Source organism: Zingiber officinale, chromosome 5B (assembly GCF_018446385.1).
Source record: "Zingiber officinale cultivar Zhangliang chromosome 5B, Zo_v1.1, whole genome shotgun sequence".
NCBI lineage: Eukaryota > Viridiplantae > Streptophyta > Magnoliopsida > Zingiberales > Zingiberaceae > Zingiber > Zingiber officinale.
Window position 1 is genome coordinate 134999874 of NC_055995.1, and position 11236 is coordinate 135011109.

General features: G+C 37.7%; 1 protein-coding gene across 1 annotated transcript; it reads left to right on the top strand.

Moving 5' to 3' along the window:
- The first annotated feature begins 6394 nt into the window (after nt 1-6394).
- Nucleotides 6395-8001, top strand: LOC121986148 (probable mannitol dehydrogenase). Its single transcript, XM_042539969.1, has 4 exons — nt 6395-6539; nt 6625-6738; nt 6822-7489; nt 7597-8001. The coding sequence occupies exons 1-4, from the start codon at nt 6424-6426 to the stop codon at nt 7797-7799; spliced, it is 1101 nt and encodes a 366-aa protein (XP_042395903.1). The 5' UTR covers nt 6395-6423; the 3' UTR covers nt 7800-8001.
- Nucleotides 8002-11236: the final 3235 nt, after the last annotated feature.

Sequence of the window (11236 nt, forward strand, 5' to 3'; positions counted from 1 at the left end):
AAGGTAAAGATGATAACCTTTTGCTACCATAAATAGCATATTAAATTTCTTCATCCACTAATTCAATTCAAAACTCACATCAACGAATTTCACATCATCTACGTATAATCTCAATTCCGCTTCTTAAAATTAAATTTTATTTATTTAATTAGCAATTTTAAATTACTCATATTTAATTAGTTTTTCCTCACAAATTCATGCACTTTATTCTTAAAATCAAAATATCATCATATTTTTGAATTTATTTTAGACATCATTGATAAAAACGTATTTCCCTTTTAATTTAATTTTCACTCATTCAAAAACATATTTTCTATTTAATTGAGTTATCATCCATCAAATAAAATGTTTTTTATTTTATTTAATCGTCATCCATCAAATATATTCTATTTAGTCATCACCATTAATTTAATATCATCGAAAATAGAACCTCATTATCTCTCTATATTTGGTGAAACTATGAATCCAATGATAATGAAAATTATTTTAACCAATATAATTTTACCTCCCATATGATTTATCAAATTCATACTAATTGACCTATAAAAAATTATGAGTGATCCTATTCAGAATCTGAGTTAGACTAAGGTCATATATGAGTTATTACGAATGTTAAGGGAGGGGCGACTAAGACACCCTTCTCATACGCGCCTGTAAGAATGGACCCCCACGTGACGTTGATGGACGACGATGACTGAGCCGACGGTACCTGAGCTCTGCACGCACTACTCAAACAAGCACACGGAACGTTAGAGGCCAAAAACCAAGAAAAAAATCCCCGGAGCAGGCCTTCCGACGCTCAAGTCAGGTACTTTTTCTCCAGAAGAACAGTATACGAAGAAAAGTAAAAAACAAGTGTGAATGTGCAAAAGAGCGTACCTGCGTAGGGGAGAGGACCTCCCTTTTTATATGACAATATGTACCTTCTGGAGCCTGACTGGTGTCAGGGAATATCGAGTGTCAGGACTTATCTGGTGATTGGGGGATGCATGACACCCTTTCGTGTGACGGAGGAAGGTTCTATTCGCAGATGACCACAGACCGTTGAAATATTCCCTGACATACAACAGTTATTCTCTGACAGGCGGTTACGATTCCCTAATCCTGTTGTCGTGTAGCACCTTCTGTCTCGATCGGGTCTGACTGGGGCAGCTCAGGATAATCTGTCGAGTATAACACCTCGCTTGAGTCTTGAGGGGCATGGAGTTATGATGAAATCGTGCAAGAGCCGACCAGGGATTAGTCGGCCAGGCGTTGGCCTATTTAGGAAACCAGGCCTATGTATAACTGAGTTGTCGACCGGTCAGAGAAGGTCAGGCCTCGCCCTGATGTTCCACCATATTTCAGACCAGAGTGTCTTATATATGAGGTCCTGATCTATGCTAACTCGACTAGGAACCCTGTTGTTCATGTCGTCAGAAGGTCCTATCTCTTCTTCCTCTAACTGTTGACTGCCACATCCTCTTAACTTCTGACTACCACGTATATTTAACTTCTGATTATCATATCCCCTTACATCATACCTTATCATTATGCGCTGTACCAATCAGTAATGTATTGAAAGTATTAAAGAGTACTAAGACAGATGCCTTCGTGCAACGGTAAGAGGTTTAAATAGTTGTCTAAATATTCATGTATTGCTGAATTAATTATCCTAATTAATTACTGATAAAAAAGTTCATATTCATTGCGCCTGTTAAAATTTATTAGCGATGTATTCCCAGAATCAAAGAGTAAGGCGAATATGTAGGTCAAACTTGATATGCCGGTCAAGACATAAATTGGACTAAATTTTCTATTTATTATTTTATCGAGTCAGACATCTAAAAGTAAGCTTGATATGCAGGTATAATTACGCCATCTAATATTTCTCTATTTTTTTTATTTTTTATTTTTGTTGACCCTGCGTAGTTACGTAGATTTTTTTCTACTAAATCTGACTCATCAATTTAACGTTGTGATTTTTATACGTTTAAAAAAATTTAAAAGACATCCTTGCATTGTATCATTGTTCCCGAGATTAATATTTTTTTAATTCAGATATCTAATTTTTTAAATTGATTAATTTTAAAAATAATTGATTTACTTCTATAAAAGAATTTTATCGAAAATACAAATAAATCGAAAAGGATAGAGGAATATTTCTATTTGTAATCTTAATACATTGCTGGATTAAATGATGTTGAAAATTATTTTAACTAATATAATTCTTCCTCAATATGATTTATTAAATTTATATTCGGTGGACTTATTAGCGATCTATTGAAAGTATTAAGAACAAAATCGGATAAATTTACATGAATTTTTCTTTTCAATGAGGCACGTAATTAATGGGTGTTAAATTTTTTAATCGTACGAAGTGTTTTCTGATTTATCTTAGTAGCTAATAGAAACATTTCATAGGTTTGGGATAATCATCTAGTTAAGTTTATCATTTTTGCCCCCAGACTATGATGCATTGGCAAAGTATCTAGGTTATCATCCAGACATTCACGGTTCGATCCCCAGTTATGATGAATTTATATGAATTTTTCCTCTAAATGGGACGCGCAACCAAAGGACGCTGGACTTCTGAGTCGTTCGTCACGAGCGCTTCCCAATTAACCTTGGTGACTGATGGAAAAATTTTGTAAGACGAGACCGATCACCCAAGGCTAGTTGTGTTTATTATTTTGTCCTCAGGATTATAGTGCAAAGACAATGCACTCAAGTGGTCACTCAATCACTTACGATTAGGAGTAAACATTCGATTAATTCGATTTATAAATTAATCGAATTTATAAAAAAAATCGATTTAATATTAACTAATCGAATGATATCAAAATTTATTTAAAATCAAATTAACCGAATCAAATAAAAAAGTAATTATTTTAATTAATTACTGAATTAATTAAATTTATTAAAAAATAAAATAATTTATATAAAATTAATAGTAAATTAACCAAATATTTATCTTTACTCGTGGTTCGATTCCTACTTATAATATATTTATAAAAAAAAATTTCTAAATAAAATATCCAATCAAAAGATATTGTATTTTTGAATTATTTATTATTAATATTTTTTAATTTATTTTGATGATTGATAGAAAAATTTGATAAAATCGAATCGATTATACATGCTAACTGAGTTTATTATTAAAAAAAATAAAATCGGGCAGTGTAAAATTTTTATGGACCTGCCGATATCTCAGATTAAATATTATCAAATTTTTTTTTAAGAGTAAAAGGAAATAAAAAAACAAACTAAAAGTCTAAGTCATAAATTGGACTAAATATTTTTATTTATTATTTTACTAAGTCATAAATCTAAAAGTCAAGCTTATAAGCTGGTCACAAATGGGACAAAATATAGTTACGCTAGATAATATTTATATTTTGGGAAAGATGCCTTATATGAAGTTACCCATATAATATTTCTATTAATAGTAGCTTGATACGCAGGATTCCAAGTCCACATATTAGACAAAATATAGTTGGGGTAAGTAGCAGGTGGCGCAAACGTCATCAGTTACGTAAACAAAATTAACTAGATAATATTAAATCTAAGTAATCGGTCAGGCCATATAGAAATTTTTTTTTTTTTTATAAATCCACAGGCAACGGATCCGTTCAACTGCAGCACACCAGAGTAATCTGATTTCACATTTCCCTCATAGAAAACCGTATTCATGATTGTCAATCTAAATAAAAGGGCCTCGTGATTATCTGAAGGAAAATATTCTCTAATATATATACCATAACTTGAAGCAACTGCATTTAAATTTAATATACCATAACTTCAGCGATTAATTAGGCATTTAAATTTTGAATATTAGGATGTTTCCTCTAATAAAATGACAAGTTTAAAACTCGTCATTTTAGATGGATAATCATGAATATTTTCCGATTCATACGGTGGAGTGTGGACGGAAGGAATGTGAAATCAGAGTATTAATCGAATGATAAGATTTGGATAGATGCTGATCGAGGATCAGTCACGTCGTCAATCACTCTTGTGTCCTGCAGCTGCTCTCAATGACGGAGCCAGTCCGGGTGATTTATCCGGACTGTGGCCATGCCAACGTCAATGTCGACATCAATGTCCGGGCTAGTCTCCGTTTTCTCCTTTTTCTACAATAAAATCAATGTTTTTCTCTTTTCATCACTGTCGGGCATCCGAGCTACGGTCCAGATAGGATTGTATTTGGCTCCGCCCTTAGCTGTTCTTTAGTAGAGGAAACATTCTAATATAGTTGAAATTCAAAATTTAAATGACTAATTAATCGCTGAAGTACAAAGCGCACGTCACTAATCCATCATATCATCCATTTTAAAAAAGAGAGAATTATTGAATATATCGTTTGAATTGACCGAGTATTAGGGAACCATAATTATCTTATTATTTTATTAATAATCTGAACGTTACTAACTAATTTTAGTAAAATTTGAAATGAAATTATGTTAATATCTTTTTTAAATTCACATTGAAAATAATTCTAATTAAGATTTATTAGTGATTTTTTAGGGATGCATCAATCAGAGATTTAAAGTTCAAGATTCGCTGCAGTGTATTATTGAGAAATTTTCTCATTAATCAATCAATAATATAGAATTCGAGACTCAGCTATGATGTATTGTTGTAAATTTTTCTTATTAATCAATCAGAAATCTAGAGTTTTAGACTCAACTGCGACGTATTATTGAGAAATTTTCTCACTAATCAATTAGGATTTAATTTAGAGTATTTTTAGTTTCATATCTTAGGATTGACAACACTGCGAGTAAAATAACTTTTATAAATACCTTAGGTCAATGATATTAGAAAGCATATTTTTCTCGATTTTTTTACTAAGATCAAGTATGATATTAAATTAACTTTTTATAAGGGTGAGTCAGTTACAATTAGGGGTGTCAAAAATGAACCCGACCCGACGACCCAACCCGAATCGACCCGAAAAAAATCAGGTTCGGGTTGGGCATTTTCGGGTTCGGGTTGGAGGGTTGGAGAGTTAAAAAATTTCGGGTCGGGTCGGGTCAGGTTCGGATTGACCCGGGTTGACTTAAATATAGGGTTTTGTGGGATTAAATCAAATTTTATTTTAAAAATTGAGATGTTTTATGTATATTAATATCATGTTTGTATGATAATGATGGAGTATTAAGATAAAAGTGAAGAATTATAGGGAAAATAACCCAAAAAAGTCATTTTGAATCGGATTTTCGGGTTATATGGGTCGGGTTCGGGTTCGGGTTTAGGTGTTTTGGGTTGAACTCGGGTTCGGGTTGGGTTAAAAAAAAAAAAAAAAAATCCAACCCGACCCACCCGAATTGACACCCATAGTTACAATAATTTACTGCTGAGATTCTCGAATGTCACCCTTGCATTGCATTATTGTATGGGTCTGGTGCACCCTTACCTAATTTATGGGTGGTATTTTGGCTAAGATTAAGTATAGTATTTGTTTTAATAAAATTTATGTGTATTCATGTATTATATTACATATACAATATGTGTGTACGATTGCTAGTGTATTGCACTATTGCATGAATCTGATACACTGTTACTTTATTTATGGATGATCTTTTGATTAAGATTAAGTGTAGTATTTATTCTTATAAAATTTATATGTATTTATATTTTATATTACATACGTGCACACAGCATGTGCATGAAATAATAATTATTAAAATAAAACTTTCCATATTAATTTGTGAATGATTTAATCTGATTATTTAATTAAAAAAATATTCTTTAATAATTACTTGTGATAAAGTCTAAAATTAAATTATGTTAATATTTTTTTCCTTTTTTATATCTTATTATTTAATTAAAAATTTACTATTTAGTAATTAATTTTGATGAAACCTAAAATTAAATTACATTAATATTTTTTTTTATATTTTTATACTGAAGATAAATTTAAAGAGTAATTTTCTCTAATTATTTTTATATAAAAAATATATACTATCATAGTTCTCTTTAGTCTTTTATCTTAGGATTGACAAGACTAAGAGTGGAGAATTTTTTATAAATACTTTAGTTCGACGACGTTAAAAAATATATCTTTCTTGACCTTTGACTAAAATTAAACGGTACTTGTTCCTATTAATTTAATATATGATATAAAAATTAAATTAATTTGTTATAATACAGAGTTTGTTACAGTAACTTACTATTGCATTGCACGATGGCTTACATGCTGTATTGTAATTCTTCTATACACCTTAAAAATTAATTGGATAATCAACAAATTTTAGGGCATATCCTTCGAAGCTCCTGTTGTGACATGGCAAAAGGAGTTCTCTAAGAGCCAACGACTGTGGATTCTTTTATTATTCTATTATCCATTCTTTCACCACCTTAACTATTTAAGCCCCTCAAATGCAGCACCCACCAATTAATTTAACAGCCACCTCACCTAGTCCTGCAAAGGAACGATATATGGAGAACGGGAACATCGCCGCCGCATCACCAGATGAGGGCCACCGCCGCCCGGCGTTCGGATGGGCCGCCAGAGACACCTCCGGCGTCCTCTCACCCTTCACCTTCTCCCGGAGGTACTGCTAATTGTGTGTGCAAATATGTTCTTCCGAAAGATGATCGGACGATTGCCTGAGAAGTGGTCGTCGAAATGCTTGACAGGAAAAATGGGGAGAACGATGTGACCATCAAGATCTTGTACTGCGGCATCTGCCACTCCGACCTCCACTCCGTCAAGAACGGGTGGCAAAACTCCGTCTACCCGATCGTGCCTGGGTAATTTTAGTTATGCATCAATATCTTGGACTCGCTCTGTTTTCGTTTTGATTAACGTCTGGGGGAATTTGTCGGCGCTGCAGTCACGAGATCGTCGGCGTTGTCACCGAGGTGGGCGGCAAGGTCGGCAGGTTCAAGTTGGGGGACTGCGCCGGCGTCGGCTGCATGGTCAACTCCTGTCGCAGCTGCCACGAGTGCGCGCGGCACCAGGAGAACTACTGCCCCGGCATGATCGTGACCTGCAACGCCACCGACGCCGACGGCACCGTCACCTACGGCGGCTACTCCGACTCCATCGTGGTGGAGGAGCACTTCGCGGTGAAGTTCCCGGCGGGCATGCCGCTCGACCGCAGCGCTCCTCTGCTCTGCGCCGGCATCACGGTCTACAGCCCCATGAAGCGCTTCGGGTTAGATGTCCCCGGGAAGCACATCGGAGTGGTGGGCCTGGGCGGGCTCGGCCACGTCGCCGTCAAGTTCGGCAAGGCCTTCGGCGCGAAGGTGACGGTGATCAGCACGTCGCCGAGCAAAAGGCAGGAGGCCGTCGAGCGACTGGGCGCCGACGCTTTCCTGGTCAGCGAAGATCCAGATGAGATGAAGGCCGCTTGGGGGACCATGGACGGCATAATCAACACTGTCTCAGCAGCTCATGATGTAACTCCATGGCTGTTTCTTCTCAAAACTTCTGGACAAATGATCATGGTTGGTGCACCATTGAAGCCATTAGAGATCTATGCTTTCCCCTTACTTCTAGGTAATTAATCACAAATGCCATCACACAGCAATATACGTTTGCTACGATCATTATTTCTGACTAGCTCTTCTCATTTGTGCATTGGTGTTTAATTGGATCGAGTTCAGGTGGGAAATCTATCGTAGGGAGTATAATTGGTGGGATGAAGGAGACTCAGGAGATGATAGATTTTGCGGCAGAGCACAATGTGACGGCAGATATCGAGCTTATCGCCATGGATTATGTGAACAAAGCCATGGAGAGGCTCGCAAAGACTGATGTCCGCTATCGATTTGTTCTCGATATCGGGAACACTTTGAGTGCTGCTTAAGAGTCAGGAAGTTTATAGTTGCACGAGGGAGCAACTTGAGTTTGCCATAGTTTTTACCTTCTCGTATGTTTTTATTTACTCAATTTGAATTTGTATTGGGATATTAGTAGCCGATCCACCTAGTGGATAGTGGATAAGACTTTCTTGTAGTGCTATGTGCTAGTATATTTGAAATAAGATTTTGTTGCGGTCAAAATCCGCAACCTCCCTCCAGAAGCTCCAAACTGAGTCTGTCTTTCTGTCTCGACTCCAAGTGTTGCATCCCCACGATCCTAGCGCCGGGGATGTTATGTAAAATCTGTCTCATCCTTAATTTTGATAATCGAGCTAATAACGAATCGAACTCGAATTGTTCGTGAGCTTGATAATTCTAAAACTAGCCGAGCTCGAGCTTGATACTGTTCGGCTTGGTTCGACTCGTTTACATCCCTAAACGAGCCCGGGTTCATTTTCGGGCTCGTTTTAGAGCTCGTTTTAAGGCTCGTTTAAGAGCTCGTTTCAGAACTTGTTTTTTAGCTCAATTTAAGACTCGTTTTTTAGCTCGGTTTAAGGCTCGTTTTAAAGCTCGTTTTTTAGCTCGCGAGCCTATAAACGAACATATTCGTGAGCTCACGAGCCGAATATCCTTAAGCTCGAGGTCGGCTCGATAAAACTGTCAAGTTCGAAATCGAGCTCGGCTCGATAAGATAAACGAACGAACTCGAACGAGCTTTTTACCGAATCGAGCTCCGAATAACTCGCGAACCGTTTGGTTCATTTACATCCCTACTTCCGTCATATGGAAGGGATATATCTCATCTACATCATTCATATCCCTCCACATAACTTATTGCATGCACAGTAATTGACTTTATAGCTCACCCTATTACAGGTGACGTTTGTCGATACTAAGATATACTATTTATATAGGGAACAACAGTAACTTCAGGTTTAAGGATTATTCATACTAATAGTCACTATGAAAATATTTATAACCTATAAGTACCCCAAAGTGGTTTTAATGTGATCAACCAAGTCAGGTTAGGTCCTGTTGGTATTTAACCTCTGTGTCTAAGTGTGCAGGAACTTAGGAGCACGGGAAGTTGAGCGAAAGATGCAGCTAGTGAGAATGACAGCATAGAAGAGAGTCGACGGGCTCGGTGCGTATGAGGGACGAGGTGCTACGAAAGAGTATGCGGGTGGACGAAAAGAAGGTGCAAGGCGTTTCTGAGGGACGAAAAGCCGGATCGGAAGATTGCTCTAGAAGGTCGGAAGTTGGGATCGGGTGAGCCTTATTCTGGATGACCGAGATCACCCAAGCGAGCGGAGCCGGAGCGGAAGACTCGGACCAATACGAGCGGAGCCGGAGCGGAAGACCCAAACCAAGGCGAGCGGAAATGGAGCGGAAGACTGGGACCGAAAAATCAAGAAAAGTTGATTTTTCGGTCCGGGGTGCCCCGAGCTGGTCCGGGGCGCTCGGAACCCTTCCAGACGCCTAGAGCAGAAAATTATCCGAAACACAATGTGGCACGTTCCGCTACGACGGGGATAAAAGTTTATTCCTTCCCAGGCGCTTGAAACCCTTCCAAGCGCCCCGACCAGGGCTATAAATACAACCTTGGTCTCAATGGTTAAGAACAACACTTGTGATTGATTTCCATTCAATTATTTTCTATAATCTAGTGCTTTAATTGTTGTAAAGAGACTTCTCCGCCTGAAGGAGAATTTAGTGTGTATTCAACTTTCTTGGATTAACAACATCCCCAGTTATAATCAAATAACCCCTTTCGTCCCTCTTATTTTTTTGTCTTTTATTTTGTTTATGCAAGTGTTGATTGTTATTAAGTTGTAAAGTTCGAAGAAGGTTTATTTTTCTTTGCAGAGTTATTCACCCCCCTCTAGTCAGTCACCAAGGATCCTATATAACCCTCTTTATAACTTTCCAATGCTCTATCCAGGTTACTCAAATATCTATCTAACATCTCCATAATGTACGCAAGATCCAGACGTGCACATACTCGAGCATATATTAAACTCCTTATTATTGATGCATAGGGAAATTATTGCATTTCCTCAATCTAAAGTTCATGGCGCAGACATTGCTATAAGCTAAGTTCATCATCCTTTGGCATAAGAGTATCACTAGGAGCACAATTCTGCATATATATATATGTGTGTGTGTGTGTGTGTGTGTGTGAGCACAATTCTGCATATATATATATATATGTGTGTGTGTGTGTGTGTGTGAGCACAATTCTGCATATATATATATATATGTGTGTGTGTGTGTGTGTGTGTGTGTGTGTGTGTGTGTGTGTGTGTGTGAGTCTAAGGATGCACCTTGAACGAGTAGGATCGAAGAAGCGCTAGAGGAGGAGGGGCGATTTACGTGTGTCACTTTTTCACGATTTTTTGAAAACTCGACAGATAGTAGCAAAAATGAAATTAAAACAGACAATACTAACACTTTTCTCTTTAGTTAGTTTACAACCTATGCTGCTAGTCTAAGGCCTATAATCATTGATTGTTTTCGATAGGTAATTCACTATCAATCCGTCAATTACAAAGGTTAGGATCGGTAACAACTTTACTGTCCTTAAAAATGAAGTACGAATAAGGTGAAATGAAATTATGCACTAAGTATACTGACAATCATAAATTGACTTCTACGTGCTTGTTGGAGTAGAGTCTCACCGTAGTGTTGGTGTTTCGGGGAAAAGACCACAATTGGAGCACTTGAATTTGTTAGAAAAAGTTGTATGGAGCTCTTGGTCGAAGGTACTTTTTATAAGTCATTCCAAGCGTCTGGACCGATCCAAGGCGCCTCCACTAAGGCCTATCTGATCCCCTTTGTCGTTGAGTTATCCACTTCCAAGTGCCTAGTGTTGGATCGAGATGCGCTAGAGGGGGGGTGAATAGTGCTTGTGACTTTCACGAGTTTTGGATTCGTAAAACTCGACGAGTAACGCAGCGGAATAATAAAATAAAACAATCACACACAAGAAGACCCAAGTATTTACTTGGTTCGGAGCCTTGGACGACTCCTACTCCAAGGCCCACATTCATTGAACCGTTACTAAGGGCAACAGCTATAATATCAGGAAAAGTGTTACAAGTTAAAGTACAATTAGTAGCTATTAGGTTTACCAACGACAAGAAAAATAGCAGATTCAAAGCTCCGGGTCGTCGGCATCAAGTTGCAGCTTCGTCGGAACGTCTTTTTAGTAGCTTGTTGCAGAAAGGTTGCTTAGAAGGTGACTATCTCAAGTGCTGGTCGAGACAGCCTTTTATTGACCATTGAGGGCGCCTCCAATGCCTCATGAAGGCGCCTCAAAGGCTAAGATCTATCCCGCTTCCTGCGCTGCGATGAGTCTTCGCCGCCTGCCTCTTATCCGCCTGGAGGCGCCTCCATCAACACTCCAAGGCGCATTCAAGCAAGCATCCAGGGCGCCTCCAAA

Bases quoted from the DNA above. Each gene is read 5' to 3' on its own strand.
- LOC121986148 (XM_042539969.1), top strand. From the start codon at position 6,424: ATGGAGAACGGGAACATCGCCGCCGCATCACCAGATGAGGGCCACCGC. The intron at 6,739-6,821 runs GTAATTTTAGTT...TCGGCGCTGCAG, and splicing joins GTCTACCCGATCGTGCCTGG to TCACGAGATCGTCGGCGTTG. The intron at 7,490-7,596 runs GTAATTAATCAC...GATCGAGTTCAG, and splicing joins TGCTTTCCCCTTACTTCTAG to GTGGGAAATCTATCGTAGGG.